Below are 20,728 nucleotides of genomic sequence, written 5' to 3' on the forward strand. Positions count from 1 at the left end.
TGAAACTGTAATTAACAGGACAGGATTATTGTGTTTACTCCTATTCAACCGACCTTGACCTCGTATGACATCACAACCAGTGACCGAATTTTCACCAAATGGCTTGTTTGCTGGCATTGGTACGCATGATTTGCGAGAGTCCTTTCCTTGATTGAGGAAACGTTTGTACATACATTTGTGATGTAAGTCACAGAAACATTCTGACTATCTACGTATTGTTATTTGTATTTATTGTTTTCACTGGAACAATGACAAATGACAAAATTCACCGTTGTTGTTGTGTGTGATTTTGCGTCAGTCATGGCGTCACGCAGGAAAACTTTCTCAATTTCGTCTGAATTTATCATATCATAGTATTGTATATACTTCTAATTTCCTATTTATTGCTGCGATATTCTTTCCCAACATATTCTAAGCTTAGCGCATACCCGAAGTGTTTCAGTCAATCAGATGGCTAGTTTTCCCTCGCACCAAATCCCATGGTGTGACTTGCTCCATGGTGAAGCACGCGATTTGAGTTGAGGAATACTAGCCAACTTGCTCCTTCCATCGACAACTGTCGCATGCGGTGTTTTCGTTGTTTGCCGAACTGGTTTTAATCACAAGTTGATCGTAGGATATTCGTAAAGAGTGTTAAAATTTACGTGATCCTCGAGAACGAGAAAATGTTTTACATAAACAATAAACTCAAGTTGTTAAATAATCAGCCATCGAAGGACTGTAAAATAACTAGAGTATCACAGATGGAGTTCAAAACTAGCATGTATATGTAAAACTATTTTATTTATGAAGACAATACAATATAAAACGGGCTATAGGTCGCCAACAACTGAAGGTAGATCACAAGACTAGGGACCATGGGGACTTGAGTGCTTTTGCTACCTGCATGGACCCTAGTTGGATTTACACCATCCCTTCAGCCGCTGGCGATTGTAGGAAAAGATAGCCGACAGTTAAAATAACAAAAATACTACGTTTTAAAAATCTGATAAGGCTAAATTTAACTTTGAAGGTTTTGGGACTTACGTACGCTCTCTGGAGGACAATAATTTATTCGTAAAGAGCGCCCCAAGGGACATAACATTATGGGATTCTCTTGAAATAATGTTCGGCCGGTAGAGGACGCGAGTCTTCGATTTAATGCAACATTGTATTAATTCAAGCGAACTTTTTAATTTAATATTGTAATCTTAATATATGTACGTAATGTGTTTTTAATAAATTATATGGTAGCTACCTACTGTAAGTACTATTGAGAGAAATGCATGATATATTTTAAAATATTTTCAGAATAGTGTGGTGTGATATAGTGCCAATAAGATACACTGTAACACTATCGAATTTTTTATCTATTTAGGACATTATTCAAATGGTACAACCAGTCATTTCATGTTCTGTCAGAAGCATGTCAAATTCTGAAATATAAACCGAGAACGGAAATTAGGTGAGATAAGTACTAATAAACATACGTCTTTCTCCGACGTTGCCAAATACATATAACAAGCCATGACGTCAAACGAAGTGGTGTAAATTTTTTATTAATTTTATCACACTTGATGGTACAGCTGGCACTCTGTTAATCATAGTGCAACATTAGTCAAAATACATCTTAGCGATCAAGAGAGTATAAATCTAAGAATTATCGTACATAATTATCTTGAAACGTATCCGGTTACAGAGTGGATTTTTGTATTGGAAAAGTTTAGTTCACTGTAAACAAAACATCAAGAAAATATATAATGTCCATATCCACAGCACAATCTCTGACATGGTGTTAGGCTTAACGGAGTTATGCCCCCTTATCTGTATCGCCAGTCGTCTCTCTGTTGTAATTTGACGTCATTTATGAAGATATAACGTTATACATAAGCATACAAATCTCTTTCATATATTGTTATCTCGTTCAGGCAGTATTGCATTCGCTCACAGATTTCTTCAAAATGACAAATAAGTAAGACAAGTAAGTCGCACTGTGCTTTTTCGGTGTACGATAAAAAGCGGCGAAATTTACAGTAACTTTACGCATAACAAAACATTGTCTACTTTCCAAACCTCCTAAGTATTTGTACTTGAATTGACATCATCGGATAGGAAATTCAATATTTTACATTTCCGTGTAATGTTATAGTCGTAGATAGATCCAGTGCCGAGAGAACGCAATTCTCGCGGGCGAGCAGTTTTAAGAACCTATGAAATGTGCGTCAGAAAACAACTCTGCATCCAGGGGTTTACGTCAGTGTATATATCGCTCATTCATAGTTTGCCTCTGCATCCACAGGGGCTTACGTTAGTGTATATATCGCTCATTCATAGTCTGCCTCTGCATCCACAGGGGCTTACGTTAGTGTATATATCGCTCATTCATAGTCTGCCTCTGCATCCAGGGGCTTACGTTAGTGTATGTATCGCTCATTCATAGTCTGCCTCTGCATCCAAGGGCTTACGTTAGTGTATATATCGCTCATTCATAGTCTGCCTCTGCATCCACAGGGGCTTACGTTAGTGTATATATCGCTCATTCATAGTCTGCCTCTGCATCCACAGGGGCTTACGTTAGTGTATATATCGCTCATTCATAGTCTGCCTCTGCATCCAGGGGCTTACGTTAGTGTATGTATCGCATTCATAGTCTGCCTCTGCATCCAGGGGCTTACGTTAGTGTATATATCGCTCATTCATAGTCTGCCTCTGCATCCAGGGGCTTACGTTAGTGAATTATCGCTCATTCATAGTCTGCCTCTGCATCCAGAGACTCACGTTAGTGTATATATCGCTCATTCATAGTCTGCCTCTGCATCCAGGGGCTTACGTTAGTGAATTATCGCTCATCCATAGTTTACAATGTTATTTCATAGATAACAAAACCCCACCACCAACCCGATACAACATGGTACATGTGGTACATGTATATCAAATTCACCGTACAGTTACATCCGGAAACCATTAACTTATATATATTTTATTGCGGGTGACGTAGTTCATCCATATATTCTTATCCTTCCTAAAAGAATACAGTTTATGCTTGTGAAATGTCTTGGGGGCAACACCATGGACGAAATATGCAGTGATGTAATTAGCATATTTCCTCTATATTTTAAGTTACTGGTTGAAAATACATAATATGCTGTCAAAATACCACTGACAATAGACACGGAAAATATTAAAAATAGTAACTCAAATTTCCATACGGTACTATTTGGTAGCTGCAATCTGTAGACATTCCTGGTACGTTTTCAAACCGTTGTGATCGGACCCTGAAAGACATGTACGTCTAAAAGTGGTTTGATTCGTCATCTTCCTCCGCAATGCTAACTGTTATCTAATCACTAAACTTAGGGGGCGGTGGGGTAGTCTAGTGGTTAATTATAAAGCGTTCGCTCGTCATGACGAAGACCCGGGTTCGATTCCCCACATGGGTGCAATGTGTGTAGCCCATTTCTGGTGTCCTCCGCCATGATATTGCTGGAATATTGCTAAAAGCGGCGTAAAACCAAACTCACTCACTCACTCACTCACATGCGCTTGCCATTGAAACGGACGGACATTTAGACACCTTAATGGAACAGAGACTTTGTAGATAGTGTAAACTGGCTTAGATATAGTTGAATATCCCTTCCGACCTGTACATAGAGTTATAACGGTATTAGCAATAATACACACATATATTGTAAATTATGACGTTGTATAATTAGAAATGAAACCATGTACATATTCAATGCAATGAATTTTAGAAATGTAAAAATTAATTAATATGCAACACAACCCAGATTCTGTGCTATAGAACTATGGCCTCATCGGTATTATCAATAAAGAATTTTGTCTCGGAGTTAGTGATGCGTGTCTAAGTAGGCTATCCATGTGTAACTATGGGTGGTATCTGAGTAATCTAGCTCTGTAAAACCGTGAAACCAGTAAGTCGTAGTTTATAAGTTTCCTATTGATCTTTCATTAACTTGGTGCATGTGCACTGACTGAATAGCAACGGGGCTTTATCATAAGTTTCTTATCTCGTAATTCACTTGCAAGCCACATTAACAGCTTATGGATTACACGCGCCGACCCCCACCTCACCCCACACACTACCAAACATGTCGACCATAGCGTGCACACACTCTGTCGGGTGAAGCTTGATGAACCTTTTGTTGTGATATTGATTTGCGTTGCTAATTATAGTAATCTATGCGGTTTTTACACACACATACCGCACAGATATATAACCAGTTCGGTTATGAAACAACCAATGACAAGACAATAAGCAAGTCTACCTGCAATCACGATACATGACGTCACAGCTGATAAAGGAGTATGTCCTGCGCTCACATGACACCCGCACACCTATAGTCGTCTCGTAGGGTACAGGGAGACGGGAACACGCTAACTCTCCATACCTCTTGTACAAGACGGGTCCTCATACTAAACTTAAACCGATTTGCTCAATACCAGGTACGACCGATATTACAAGTAAGTCAGCATTCATCTTGAACTTTGAACACATGACAGTGTGAACCGACTCCAGAGTCGACGGTGTTGTATTTTCATGCTATACATGGAACACACCGATGTTATTCTGGTATGAGATAAGTCAGTTTATTTCTTTAATACTTTCAGATTGATATTCCAAGGGCGGGCATTGCTCTAAGCATTGGAATCCGGGTGGAGCCAGGCGGACGGAATGGGGTTCTTCAAACAACTCGGCTTATTAATGTGGAAAAACTGGTTGCTGCAGAAACGGAAAGTGTGTGTGACGGTTTTTGAAATAATTCTCCCCCTATTGTTCGCTGTCCTGCTTCTTGTTGTGAGGTTCCTGATTGAAACCGACCCCATAGACGCTCCAACCGTTTATTCCGATTTTAGTGTGGATTCCAATGGAACTCGGTTCGTGGGACAGAACACTGGGAGATTGGTGTTGTTTACACCTAACTCTACAGTCATCAACGCTTTAATGGATGACGTACAGCTGACTATGAACCAGTCTATAGCAGGTAAGCGAATTTGATATGTGTTGTTTTCAGTGATCGTTTGTCATGCTCTTTATAAGGCCACGTGAAATACATTTCTGGTTTCTCATCCCTTATTAAAAAAAATTGGTAGGTAGGGCGGATTTTATTTTTATTTTTTAAGATTATTTTTTTCTGAATATCTCTACAATCTTAGTCGAAAACTTGGAATGCCGGAAGCTGAGAAGTCGTCCGGCTTTATAAACGTACATTTACCAGTGCAAAAAATTAAAAATGATTTCGGGTCGGGCGGTAATGCGAAGCGATAAATTACTTTTATTTGGCCTAACAAGCCCACGACAGAACAGAACAGAACTTTATTGCTTTCAGGCCGTAAGACAACGGCATATGAAGATCACAGTGATTATTCAAATGTATACAGTTTGGTGACATGGTAATGCGAAACGAGAAATTACTTTTATGTGGCCTAACAAGCCCACGACACCATGTGCAGAATTGGCGTATAATATTTTAATCGAAATGTACACGCCTAATGATGTAGTGTTGTGCCCCTCGTAAAAGTTAAAGTGATACTTTAAATGGTCTTCAGTGGTAAAAAATATATACCTGTAATGTTTGGTTGTGTTGTACACAGGTGTGTTGTATGTCAAAGAGAAACAATCAGAAATTCCGTGTGGGCTACTACTCTCCTTTCACATACAATTGAGTTTCCTCTTGAGGAGGACATAAACATTTAAATCAACATTCAGTAAGGAGGAAGTGAAAATCAAACCAACATGCATGCTACCCGTAAATAACGCGTGTCGTGACAGTGTGAGTCTTATTGTTGTCAGAACAAAAGAGAGAAAAAAAACGTTTCAGTATGAAAGCCAAGAGATATAAGTAACGCAGATCGACGGACTGAAACACCAGTTATACCATGTAACTTTCCTCCATAATCTTCTTATAGATTGTAGCTCGTGTGTAAAATCACCACACAAATATAGGTTCCTGGTTATGTGAGTGAGTGAGTATGGTTTTACGCCGCTTTTAGCAATATTCCAGCAATATCACGGGGTTGGGGGACACCAGAAATGACCTTCACACACTGTGCCCATTTGGGGAATCGAACCCGGTCTTCGGCGTGACCAGCGAACGCTTTAACCACTAGACTACCCCATCGCACCTCCCTGTTATGTAATGCATAGACGATATATAGTGCAAGATTACACAAACATTGTGATTCTTTCCAAGTTTAGAATAAGTGATACAGTATCAATTACTGAAAATATCTAAAAGGTTTGTATACATTTTATTGTAATGAACGCCTGAAGAATTCTTTCAGTTTCGTTACTGAATTAAAAAACAAAAATAATCGCCAGTACCAGGTAGGAGCACACTATTAAGAAGAAATCTGAAAATGCTTTTTACATTTTGCGTGTAATTGTTATGTAGATATGCCAGTGGCAAAGTGCAAGTATTGTTTTTTAACAGTAATTCATTTTCATTACCCTGAAATAGGTTTGGAAATCCTGAATAAGTGAATGATCATTGTCGACTGCTGGATTATGTTTGGATTCTATTCAGTTTGATAAGGCAGAGAGGATATCTGACATTTTTCTAAGAATATCCTCTCATTTCGTATTGTTAATGTTTGTCTGGAAACCATTGTGCCACCTAGGTAAATTGAAAGTAGTTTCTCCACAATGTGGCGTTTTACTCAACATAGAAAAATATGATTTATTTAATTTGCAGATAACAAGAATATTTTATCACCAATTCCTTCATAGTATATGTGAATAAACACGAATTCTTGTCTACTGCAAACATATCTATCTTTGTCAGGAATATGGCATTCATAGCCAGTGAAGTAGTTACTGTCGTTTATTTCCCCACGATGATGTGGTGTGATGACTGTCAGTCGAGGGTTCAGAATTACATTTGTGGAAAAGTCTATTTGTTTTGTGTTTAGTGATTAAATATTGTATTTATGTGAAAACAAATAGCATTGATAACCCACGCACCAACATTCATTCTGCCTCACAGAGGTTTTCAGAGACAGACCATGACAAGCATAGTGAAAGGCATCTGCGTTTTCTTGTCAAACCGACAGTTACCATTTTCACTCAAAACTCAGATCGCTCAATATAACAAGAAATGATGTCTCGCGACAAGAATGTACTCATATCCTCTGTCGTTTGGTAAAACACAAAAGCAGAAATAAACATGTGTATCGGGTTATCTGTGTTCTGTTCGTCTGGACAACACGCCATGTCCGCCTGCCCGGTTTTGTCGTCTCATGTTCACGTTTATTACCCTTTTACCACCCAGGAAGTCATATATCACCGTTACCGGAGTGATCACAATACACCCAGCCAGCCTTGTGTAGTCTCATTAACAGGTTAAGGCTGTTCTGCCATACGTCAGAAAGACCATGTACAGATTGGCCACTAAAGGTGAAAAATGGCCAATACATCCAAGTGACAGCCACAACGAAAATGGCAAATACCGAGCCACAAACACAAATTAATAACTTAAAATGTCACGTGTATATTCTAAATGCATTATATGTTTTCACAACAAATATGTTTAAGAGTAACCATAAATAAGCATATATTGCCTACACTTCGGGGCAGAGTTTCATGATCAGTGGTCTGATTACAGTTTAACTGTCATGGTGACGTATAGCAATTCAGACGGACTGAAAATTCCAGAATTGAAATACCAAGTGTACAAATTAAAAGAAACACTGTTTATACTTTATACTTATGACCATGCATGGAGATCCGGGTTAGAATTGGTCTTCAGTAACCCATGCTTGTCGTAAGAGGCGACTAACGGGAACGGGTGGTCAAGCTCGCCGACTTGGTTGACACATGTCATCGTATCTCAATTGTGCAGATCGATGCTTATGCTGTTGATCACTGGATTGTCTGGTCCAGACTCGAATATTGACAGACCGCCGTCTATAGCTTGAATCTTGCTGAGTGCGATGTTAAGCAACGACCAAGCCAAACTTTACACTTTTCATGTGTTCATTTTGGCTATTGGTGTGGCCATTTGAATAAGGTTCGCTGGCATTTTAATTATGGATTATGTCCCTCCAGACTTTATGATATGGTCTTTTGCCAAGAGTGTCTGGAGCCCTGTTGACTCGTTCATTTACAAACCCTATAAAACCTAAGTGCTCTCCACTGAATCATAAACTCCAAAGACGGGATCCATGTCAAATAATAGGACTGTTCAGTTGTTATATGACGTCAGAATGTATAGTTTTGTGTGTCGGTAATGGGCAGGATATATTTGAATCTAACAAGGAAACGGAACGAACACGACGACAGCGGAAACTATCAGGAGGAAGTGATGTCGACACTAAGATAATGAACAGTAGTCTTGAGGTCCAGCACTGACAATGGAATGCCCGTTACTTAACGTGATATGGTAAAAGGACGTGTTGGGATAATGGCCAACCTATATTCTTAGGGAAATAGTTTATGGCCTCTCTGCTTGCTCTCTAATGAAATACACACTGACATTATTCTTAGAACGTCGTGGCATTGTGGGTGTAGCCTCGAGGGGCATTGTGAATGTATCAATATATTTCAGACATATGCGCTTTTTACCTTGTAAATACATTTTTCATATGTTTTTCTTTGAAAGGGTATGATCACGTGTGTATCCCGAGTTAGAATAGGTTCCCGAGCTACCCTGCTTGTGAGTGGTGACACAATGGATCGGATGGTCAGTGTGGGTGACTTGGTAGATTGCGGCTTATCGTAAATCGCCGTCGTGCTTTGTTGTTCACAATATCAATCACTTGATTGTCTGCTCCAGTCTTCATATTGGTGGAATACTGATGTGGCAAAATGTCATTTCTTGATTTACTGATGTATCTTTTTTGTTACTCATAAAGAACCGATTTACAAATATTACGTTCAGGTGTCCATATCACAATATATGTGCATTTTAATTCTAACTGAATGTGAAGAAGATTTTTCTGACCATATTTTTTTGTCTATTGTCATCAATAACGAGCAAAACAAACGAATGCATATGTCAATGGATAAAATTAACCAACAAATGTTTGCCAAAGTAGTATGTGACCATTTTTAGGGTATTGTGCAAGGTACTACATTGTGTATTACGACGGTACACAGAAACAGATTCACGTGACAAAATGTGCCCCACAACTTTATGGGTGTTGTAAAGATATCCGACAATCAATCCATAAATATTGTCAGGCAGTGACAAACGTTGACCAACCCTGATAAGACAATATTTCCCAAATACCTGTGGTTAACTAAGCTTATTGACCCGTCTCCTGAAAAGTTGCATTGGTAGCAGCATACTGCACCAACTGTAGAAATGTATAGTGGTTGAAGGCGCCGCAATTAGCTGTGGAGTTTCATCCCTTGGCTGCGTCAACAGTCGGTAGTCGTTGATTGAATCCTAAATTCATTCCCTTTTATAATATACTCTCCCACAAAAGAAACGCATATAGGAATTTCAACTGTATTTTATGTTTATGAGTCAATGAAATATAGCGAAATTGCACACTGGGAATGCAGCTGCAGACTTATCCGTCTTTGGCACCAACTCGAGGAAAGTCAGTTTGAGTGTCACATGGAGACGTGTGGTGGCAACTGCACGTTGAGACTGGCCAGCTTCTAGCAAACCAATGGCGATATGACGGTTGGCTTCACTTAGACGTGGCATTTTGCTTTCGTCAACAATATTCCATATACAGTGAATAATCGACAGACAGCGATCAACCTTTTATACCCATCATTGAGACCATCTGATCCCCAACTTTCACGTGTATTGCATGTGAATTGTGTATTCTGTGACACTACACGCCGAAATTGAAAATCATGCTGTTAAATACGGGTATTTTACGGATGGTGCGTTTTGTTGTGATGTTTCAAAACATAAACACCATAAGACACATAAACAGAGCAAAACCTTTTGTAAAATGAATCACGTTTTAATTCATTGCTTCATGAAATTGCTATTTTCAAGATGCGTTTCTTTTTTGGGAGAGTATACATGTATTAGCTAGGTAGCATCATGCCTGTACTCGAGGGATTCACTAATTAACCACCAAGAGCTCTTTTACTCTGTGTTTTCCTCGAACATCGTGTCCCGTCGTAATTCACTTGTCAGTGAACTCAGTTAAAAATGGCCTTAGGCCAACGCTTAGTATGTTTGCATGTTGTTAACCAACGTACTTAACACTGAAGAAGCTTTATGACGGCTTTCTGTCAATAATCGAATCTGGACCATGTCATCGGTTCCCAATTGCGCAGGTCGATGCTCATACTGTTGATCACCGGATTGTCTGATCCAGACTCAATTATTTACAGACCACCGCCATATAGCTGGAATATTGCTGAGTGCGGCGTAAAACTAAACTCACTCACTGAACCATGTCATCCAGTGATCGATCGACAGTGGTCAATATCGTGAGCATCCCAGTGATAGATAGTGTGAGCAACTCCGTCAGGACTGATTACCGTAGGCGGTAAACAGAAGCCACTCACTCACCCCTGAGTGGATGTTTTTTGTATCCCGAAGAATAACACGGACCTTTCAAGGCCCCTGTAACAGGACAATACCTTATTTGATGAATCATTGCCCAAAATGATGTCACTATTCCCTACTTTGTACCAAACGTTCCCATGTCTTTCGAGGGAATGTTGACTTGCCTTGCAAGTGTTTGTGACACGATACACTCATGTATGTCAAGCACCTGGTGTCATTTTTATCACTATATTCAAAAGGTCTATGATAGGGTTGAGATTGTACACCGACACCTCATTCATAGCAGATTTCTTTGAATATGGATCGGATTTTGTTATGTTTACGTTACTTAATTCCACAACCTCCGCCTAAATTTAGTAGCAGGAATATTTGAATACAAATAGTGTTAATTTAAATACAGTCTTTTGAACTTGTTTGAGAAAGGTGGTAAACGTGTTCTTACGAAGAAATCAATCTTTACTGAATCGTCTATTGTGTACATACACCTTATAACATGGCGTATAAATGACATATTTATTACCTTTGCTAGTATCAGCCTTTAGTCTCCTGTCACGGGTGATTTGTTGGTGTTACCAGCCGGGTAGATTAACGTATCTTCCAAAAACAGTTCTGCTGTATTAACGGGTGCATACGTTTTGTATCCTCGTGCCGTTACCTGACAGGTAACCCTCTACTTCCTGTGTGGGGTTCAAGGGCAAAAAGGAAGGACACCGTCACGGTTTTCGCGAGGAGCAGTGTTTCAAGTGGACTCAATCTAGTGACGTTATTTTCGCAATAATGTATTGCGACATAAATATTCGTAATCTATTCGCAAATTCAATGTTTTGGCAAACAGTATGTATCAAGCGGCACAAACCACACCGCCTATGTGAAAGTAATGAACACAGACATTCGAGAGCAAATATAAGGACATTCTCAGCCATGATGAAAAATTGTTTAAATACATAGAAGGTATTAAATGAATTTTACTTTAAGAGGACGGTGTAATCCTTTCTTTCTGGGACTTGAGTGGAAGACAGGAGACCTTGGCATTTAAAAAACAAATCAGCATTCCAAGGTAATAAGTAAAAAAAAAAATGTTTCACGCTGTCGACAAAGTCATTAAAATACTTTTGTGCAAGATAATGTATCATACATACTAAGTCCCACTGGTACTGTAAGATGAATGTGTCTAGTTTTACAGATGCAAGTGTCCATTTAATTCCCAATAGCCACCCCAGCCGTTCCAATAATGATGGTTTCGGTCCCTCATCTTGTCTAATAAGGCATCAGGCCATATAACTGGATTGTCGCTTTAAACAACAAACAAATAATACGGTATATCTTCGAGTGTCAGGGGTTGGGGGGAGGGGGGTTACAAATGTCAGCAGTAATGTCCACTAAACTGCCACAAAACGTCACATGTGATAACTGAATGCAAGATCATTGGTAAACAGAGTACATGAGTACTTGGTCTCGGCAGTGACTCATTTCGGTTCCATTTAATGATCTCATTGTCTCGGTACAATTCGGATTATTCCGTTTAGTAATTAATACGCCACATGTACCTAAAGGACTTTTGAGATTAACACGATCCGATGGCTGAGAGGACATTTAGTTACGTGTCCAAGGACTGGTTATGACGATGTATCACGTGGCGTTTATGGCCAAATTTATCATCTGAGTCACCGACACATTGTATCGGTGATATACTCGAGTCAACAATTTAGCCATGTCGTCATATATGGGCGTGATATCCCGTGAAAGATAAATACTGTATTATTTGTAATGGAGGTTCCGGGGTACGTTTTGCATGTTTACTTTTATTTATACGTATCCAGTGGTTGAAGACAAGACACTACCTATACAGACGTCAAATATCCAAGACAGTATCATGTGTTCACGTTTAGGTTTGTTTTTGTGTTGTTTAACGCAATATTTAACGCACTCAGCAATATTCTAGCTGTAAATAATCGAGTCTGGACCAGACAATCCAGGGATCAATAGCTTGAGCATCGATCTACGCAACTGGGATGCGATGACATGTTAACCAAGTCAGCGAGCCTGACCACCTGATCCCGTTTGTCGCCTCTTCCGACAAGCATGGGTTGCTGAAGACCAGTTATCACCCGGATCTTATATGTTAACTTCGATACCGCTATAGGCTTTCCGCCTCAGAACTCGGGCTGTCGGGTTGTGCATCTCTAATCTCCCCATAGCCTTGGATATGACCCATGCCTGATGAGATAATCAAACACAACCCTGCACACAATCCTTGTCTAAACAACACTCGACATGTATTCTACATGTCCCAAATTAACACTGAAATATCATCTGAAGATGATTCGCTGTTCACACGCATCGGAATACAAATGACTGTAATGAACACAGATTAATAAGAGTAAACCCAAAGCTTACACCTTTGTCAATACAAGAAATAATTACATATCAGTCATTCTTCTGAAGCGGCGCAATCCTTTAAGGACTAATATTTTATAATACTGTGACGTAGCTTCAGTAAATCACCTTTGTAATATAACGGTAAATCCTTCCTTTGGTGACCTCCCGTGAAGATGCGAATTAGGACTGGTCTTTATTTCACTGCATGCAGTTGTGAAACCTTCATGTATACCCATATTTCTTCATTAATTATGGTAATTAACACACATCCAGATACTCATATTTACCAGTTACCATGACAACCTGAACCTGCCGAGATTGCTCAAGAATACTCATGATGGAGTCTGTGTGCAGCTAATTAGGAGGCTGAACGTTGTCATATGCTGTTATTAGGGCTACTGGGGTTCCTGTTTCGTGGACAATTACATAACACCATAGAAAACAATAGATAATGACAACCTGGACGTGATGCATCGCCTCTACCTTAATATCTGTTAATCAATAGCTGGATTATTGCTGAGTGCGGTGAGCGCGTGCGTGTGTGCGTGCGTGCGTGTGTGTGTGTGTGTATGACCGTTAAAACACGATAAAATACTTTTGCTTATACCGATGAATAGCAAGGCTATTTTATTGTGCATTACATTATGTAAATATCTATTTCGGCTTGAGTAGAATGGTCAGAAAGGTGGGTGGTTCCGAGGAAACCAGTTCTCCAGCAGATGTGTTAGACCGGGTTCTCAGATCTCATCACTTATTCCACCACTTGGAATACGAATACAATCTGCTGTTTCTGCAGCTTAAATCTATCTCGAAAATATAGCCCAAACTCAGCTTTTCTCTAATCCACCATTGCAGTTAGTAGGGCCAAGGGTGCACCTAACATTAGCTAAACTGAAGTCTGAAACAAACCAACTTATTTACCAACAACAGTATAATGAATTAGTAAACACTTATAACAGTTTCACATCTATCTTACACATGGATCCAAGGATGGTGACACAGTTGCTAGTGAAACTGTCATTGGATCCAGAGCAATATCTTCAAGATTATCGGATGGCGCCTCCATTTTTACAGGAGCGGTGGGGTAGCCTAGTGGTTAAAGCGTTCGCTCGTCACGCCGAAAACCCGGGTTCGATTCCCCACATGGGTACTATGTGTGAAGCCCATTTTTGGTGACCCCGCCGTGATATTGCTGGAATACTGCTAAAAGCGGCGTAAAACTAAACTCACTCACTCACTCCATTTTTACAGCAGAGGCTAATGCCATACTAAGGGCTCTTGAATATATAAATAACTAATCTAGATATACACTGTTCGTCATATTTTCAGATTCTCTCTTGTGTCTTCAGGCTATCAAAACATGTCTTCTAAACATCTACTTTTAATTGAAATTATTACATTATGTAACGCAGCACTCAACAAATATTGGACACCAGTTCTACTTCATTATACTGATTACAAACCGATCATTAGATCATCCGCGATATAATGCAAACGACTTGGGACACACAAGTGGGTATATATATATTACAAAAAATTAAACCAACTATTGGTTATACCTACTTGGGTTGTCTGTCCAGATTTGAAGGAGTTATTATGCGACGATGCCGTACTGGTCATTCTAGATATACTCATGAATACTAGTACCCGCTGAAAGGTGGGGCTCCTCCATTCTGTATCCCTTGTGATGAAATAATCACGGCCAAGCATGTCCTGCTTGACTGTATTGATGTTTGCTTTACATTTGATCAATATTGCAGTGTAAAAACAATGAAGGATCTTTTTAACCAGGTCAGTTATCATGTAATAACTGTTTGTTTGTCTTTCAATAAACGGGGGCGGTGGGGTAGCCTAATGGTTAAAGCGTTGGCTCGTCACGCCGAAGACCCGGGTTCGAATCCCCACATGGGTATAATGTGTGATGCACATTTCTGGTGTCCCCCGCCGTGATGTTGCTGGAATATTGCTAAAAGCGGCGTAAAACCAAACTCAGGCAGTCAGTCTTAATCTTTTGCAAATTAATGCATAGCACAATCGCCAGCGGCGGAGGTGATGGTGTAAATCTAGCTGGGGTCCTTGCAGGAAGCATACATAACGTAACACCCCATGGTTCTTAGTATGGTGATCTACCTTCAGTTGCTGATGATCTGTAGCTTATATGTTGTATTGTGTATGTTTTTTTATTTACATGCTAATTTTTACATCTGTGTCTGTGATTTTCTGGTTGTTATAATGTAGTTCGTCAACATGTGTTTATATTCTGGGTTTATATGTCATGAATGTGTAACTGTTTTAGTCACAATATGGCTGAAATACTGCCGATGTGACTAGAAATCTTAACTCACTCACTCTTAGATCTCTATAGATTCAAAACGAGAAAAAATCGGGACGCATTACCATTTGGGTACCAACCTCATCTAAGTAGATCTCCTACCCATAAGACGGATATTCAAGGTAAATGTAACATGCCAGTATAAAACATTCAATCTGAGACCCGTGAAGATCCGGGTTAGAATTGATCTTCAGTAACAAAGCTATGCTTGTCGAAAGAGGAGACTAACGGGATCGGGTAGTCAGGCTTGCTGACTTGGTTGACACATGTCATCGTATCTCAATTGCATAGATCACTGGAACGTCTTGTCCAGATGCGATTATTTACAGACCACTTCCATATGGCTACACTAACGCTGAGTGCGGCGTAAAACTAAACTCACTCACTCTGATTCAACGTCGGACTGGCATTGTATCAGCCGTGTGCTGCTCTAGGCTGAAACAAACTATCAGAATGAGTTTTACGCAAACCGTGCTCATCCGTGACTTTAGATATTAGTGGGCCATGAAGAAATACCACACCCGGAGTTGTCAGGCTGCTTTCGGTGTCAGGCACAGTCAACACAGTGCCCATTCGTGGTGGTAATGGCTCGTAGGGCTATCTGTAACTTTAATAACACCCATTAGGGAATATTTTGTTTCACTCTGAACATGAGATGGTGTGGATATGTGTTATGGAAAAAAAATAATAATAGTATCTAAGCAGATGTTTACGACAGTTTTTGACAAGACTGACTGAGTTTGGTTTTACGCCGCTTTTAGCAATATTCCAGCAACATCACGGCGGGGGACACCAGAAATGGGCTTCACACAAACGTACCCATTTTGACAAGACTGGCTTGCTGCTGCAGAAATGTTTCTATAGCAAGTCCTATGGGCAGCTTAAATCAGTGTTTAATGTTGAGATGTATTTTCTGACAGAGCAATATCTTATACCCGTGATATATGTAGGTTTACTTATGTTAATTTAAAACAGGAAAACAGAGAAATGCCCCCTCAGTTGATAGACTGTGCTTGTTCTTCCATTCAAATAAAACCTCATCTATGTGGGGAGGGGTCCAAATCACAACGGTAAGTAAATCGTAAGCGTATCTACGGCAAGAATGAATTTATCATACACGACATGAACAGTTCAGTGGAATTTTTATCAGATTAAATTCTTGAAGAAAAAAATACAAATACGGTCTTATGCCTTGCGCGCTACTTGAGTATAGTGAAAAAATGATACCAACAAATTCATTTTCACTTTGTAACAATCAGTTGATTGATTTACTGTTGTAGTAACAACCCATATTTCTCCTATGCGTGTGTGTGTGTGTGTGTGTGTGTGTGTGTGTGTGTGGATGCTTGTACTAGCCCAGACTGAAGCTGGTTTTATAGTGCTAGCCCACTGAGATACCAGGCCGCAGTTAAGCATGAATTCCCCACTCAGACACATTATACTAACTCCGAGCCGACCAGTCCTTGTTGTACCCATTAATGCCGAGTGCCAGGCAGGGACCAACAAGAACCATATTTTAACGTCTTTCGGTATGACGAGGCCGAGGGTCGAACCCGCGACCTTCCGATTTCCGGGCGGACGCTCTGACCACTACACCACGGAGGCGATCAGTTTCCAATTAGGTATAAATGATATATTATATTTGAACAAGACATCAGATGCATTATTTGAAATTTAGAAAGTGAACAAATATATGTAATATTATACAAAGTGTATATAGTAAACCAAGTAGTATGTTTATTCGGTAAATAAGCCACAGGCCCAGTATACAATTACATCATCAATTCACATCGCAAAAACAGAGGTAGCGTCATGGTGGTACACATTGATACATTTATACATTGTCACGACACTGGAGGAACTTCCTGGGCTTCTTGAAAGCAAGGAAAACAGACTTGGCTAAACAAGTGACAATACTTGCATCTGTAGATGTCACAAGTTGAATAAATGTTGCTTCACATGGGTGATTATTGTAGCATTTTGGTAATATATTTTCTCTAAGACCTTGGTAGAAAGGACAAATAAGGCAAAAGTGATACTCGTTCTCTAAACAAGGTATTATACACAAAGGACATAACCTTTCACTTCTTGGAATGTGAAGTTTTCTACCTTCAGAAATCATAAGATCATGTGCTGAGGATCTAAGCTGTGAAAGGGCAATTCTGTATGGCTTAATAGTAACTAGTGATAAATAGTCTTCGAACCTATTAAAACATTTTACAAATCTGTATATTGTTAAACTTGGATACTTTTGAAGATGTTCAAAGTACAATAGGTGATCAATATTAATACATTTAAACTTGAATTTCAACAAGAAGTCTTCCACACAATCAACATCTTGATTTATCCAAGAATATCCAAATCCGTAACTGGACCAAGTATACCATATACTAAAGCACTAAATTATATTAAGTAGATTAGTTTAGATTTGTTATCAGCTTGTTTTTTGTTTACGGATGTTGTTGTTGTTGATGATGATGATGATGATGATGATGCCTTTATTTTCTCAGTCGAAATGATGGGATTTCCAACCGAGGAAACCATGTTGGATTATTTTTCCTTCAACTCCAAAAACCTCACATGCGCAGTGCAGTTCAACGTTGCCATTGACGACACTGCTCTACCCCAAAAGTTGACGTACGCTGTTCGACCCCGGATACTGTCAGAGGACGACAGATGGCGGACGCGACAGACCTTCCCATTTTTCCAGACCAACTCTCCCCGAGGTGACTCTACTCCAGGTTAGTGGTGATATGTGTGTTATTTTACGCCGCAATATAGTTTGGGGATCCTGCAGACATTCTAGACAAACCAGTGATGATCGACGTTTCACACAAGAAATAGTACAGGGGATCGAGTCTGTGCCGAACTTTTGACGGTTTGGGATGCTGTCAGAAAAATAGGTTGCAGTCATAAAAAATCACAGAAAAATATTTTTGAGAGATCCAAGAGTATAGTTTTACGCCGCATTTAGCAAGGAGGAGGACACCAGAAATGGGTTTCGGACATTGTACCCGGGTCTTTGGCGTGACGAGCGAACGCTTTAACCATATTCTGGACCTCGTTCTTAAGCTTAATTTCTGACAATCCCCCGAAAAGATGATCTATCTTAATTTGAGGTAGTGTTGTCCATATTAGGGATTTGCTATTATTTATTAGCAAACAGAATTGTGAATTTGGCTATGAAGTGATAGGTATAGACTCGCATGTATGCTTACAGATTACAAAGGGTCCGGTTTTCTGTGGGTGCAGCGTCTCGTGGATGCGGCCATCATCAAAACGCATAATTCTTCCGCCTCCAGCACCATTGATGGCCTTGACATTCGCCTGATGCGCATGCCCTATCCGCCGTACATCGTGGACCCCATGATCCAAGTCTTGCAGAACCAGTTCCCGCTATTCCTCCTCCTCAGTTTCATCCTCTGTACAATTCAAACGACCAAAGGCATTGTCTACGAAAAGGAGAGAAAGCTGAAGGTAGGATTTTCAGATTGTTTTAAGTGACACGGACCCATGAAAATCCGGTTTAGAATTGGTCTTCAGCAATCCATGCTTGTCGTAAGAGGCGACTGACGGGATCAGGTGGTCATGCTCGCTGACTTGGTTGACACGTCATCGTATCGATGCTGATCACTAGATTGTCTGGTGCAGACTTGGCGCCACATAGCTGGTACTAACAAATTGTCTACAAAACGGCCTTAATGTTACGACAGTTGTGAGATTAAGTTAAGGTATATATACACTTAACGCCAAAAGAAACGTTACCCTCCTTCCTTAATGACGGAGGTACCTATATTCAGCTGGCTTTGTGATGCGTGGACGTCCAACTTCTTGGTCTGTCTATGGAGACCCCAGTCTGTCTGAAGCTCTGAATAAGTCTTATAACCGTGCTACGGTGGCATCCAAGGGCGTTGGCAACAGCATTGTATGTCCACCCCATCTGCACCATCCCAGTGGCTCTTTCTCTCTCTCTTCAGCAGTTAATCGGGGCATCTTTCTCGTACTTGTGTATCATATCATGTATTCTAGGCTCTCTTCATACCTTACAGAATCATTCTACATGTGAAATAGATGCAAATAATGCTTGAATATTGCTGCGTTTTGGCAGTTGATATTGCTATGTGTAAACAAAAAATGGAAAAATGTTACTTTGCAAGCAAAAATGTAAACAAAGATAATTTTAGATGTTCCTAAACATTTTTTCACAATATCAAAGACACGTTTTACTTGTTTTCACAAATGCAAATTAGCAGAAAATGTTTTAAAAGACTGAAATCATAGCAATGATTATTTTACAATTTTACACACTCTACAACAGTTGTTTCTTGTGTAAATAGTTGAAAATGGTGCCTTTAAATGGTTTAACTTTGTTCCAAAAGAGAATTTTATTTCAACCGTTCCTTTGGACTTTAAATCACTGTTATTGGTTTTATTTCGGCATGGACGAATATAGGACAATTTAACTCTTCTCAAAAAGATGCATTTCACCTAAATATGAATGCTTTTGAGAATTGTTTTCGTGATTTGCATAAAGGTGTATTGTTAAGCTATCTTGTAAACTAATACCTTCTCACATATCTTTGATAGTTTTTCAGTAATTCATAAAGGTAGAAGGGTAACGTTTCTTTTGGCGTTTAGTGTATTTAGTAGGTCAGTTCATCAAAACGATCCTAGCGATCCCACGAAAGTAACGATTTCTAACTGGGCCCCAATTCAGAAAGCTATCGTAGCACTACGACTGTCGTAAGTCCATGTTACAGTATAGGAGGTCTTAGCGCTACTATAGCTTTGTGAAACGGGTCCCTGTATCCTGGTCTTAGCAAGAAGAACATTTTGTTCAGCAGGGCCCAATAATTCCACCCGTCACAGCACACTGAATGCGAGATGATAAAGGTGAGAAATAGGTGTTTTTCAATGTGACGAGGACTCGATTAGTTGCGTAACCTACTACCCTGTTGGCAAGGTCCAGATTCGATTAATTTGAGATCGTCATCAACGGCAGTAACCTTGTTGAGTATATCTTTCAACAAACAAAACGATAAAGTCTTCACACTCTCAGAAACAAACACGCCTTGTCTTGTCATTAGGAGTCCATGAAGTTGATGGGCTTGAGTGCCGCTGCACATTGGATGTCTTGGTTTCTGACGGTCTTCATCTACATCGTGCTGGTGATGGCGGTCTACACACTGCTATGCGGCATTAGCATCAGCGCGAACGGTCCGGTCTTAGCCGAAAGTGACCCCTCTCTGCTCTTCGTGTTTCTCCTGTGCTACGGCGTGTGTGTCGTTTCATTCTGTTTTATGATCAGTGTGTTCGCACAGAAAGGTAAGAAGGGGACATAACTCATATAAAACAATACCACGTTATATTAAACAATAGACTACATAAGCAATCTATTATACGAGGCATGAACATAGCAGAAAGACTTATACAGAATACTTTTTAAATGAAATCATTTTCCAAAAATATTTATTCAATCGAGGTTTATGTAGTCAATATGTACTTAACTGGTATCAACAATTTCCTCGGTTACATTTTA

At 39.8% G+C, this 20,728-nt stretch overlaps 1 protein-coding gene across 3 annotated transcripts in view; it reads left to right on the forward strand.

Moving 5' to 3' along the window:
• Positions 1-4,298: 4,298 nt before the first annotated feature.
• LOC124257521 (phospholipid-transporting ATPase ABCA3-like) overlaps positions 4,299-20,728 on the forward strand; it is a 41,258-nt gene continuing 24,828 nt past the window's right edge. For 2 of the 3 annotated variants that reach the window (XM_046691616.1, XM_046691618.1), the window contains exons 1-5: positions 4,299-4,461; positions 4,609-4,982; positions 17,700-17,930; positions 18,410-18,666; positions 20,277-20,514. In XM_046691616.1, coding sequence (XP_046547572.1) covers positions 4,673-4,982; positions 17,700-17,930; positions 18,410-18,666; positions 20,277-20,514 — 1,036 coding nt within the window. In that variant the 5' untranslated portion in view covers positions 4,299-4,461; positions 4,609-4,672. The remainder of the gene's footprint in view (positions 4,462-4,608; positions 4,983-17,699; positions 17,931-18,409; positions 18,667-20,276; positions 20,515-20,728) is intronic. The other variant, XM_046691617.1, reaches the window with a different exon arrangement.

Source organism: Haliotis rubra, unplaced genomic scaffold (genome assembly GCF_003918875.1).
Source record: "Haliotis rubra isolate DU_JTF1 unplaced genomic scaffold, ASM391887v1 Scf664, whole genome shotgun sequence".
Taxonomy (NCBI): Eukaryota; Metazoa; Mollusca; class Gastropoda; order Lepetellida; family Haliotidae; genus Haliotis; species Haliotis rubra.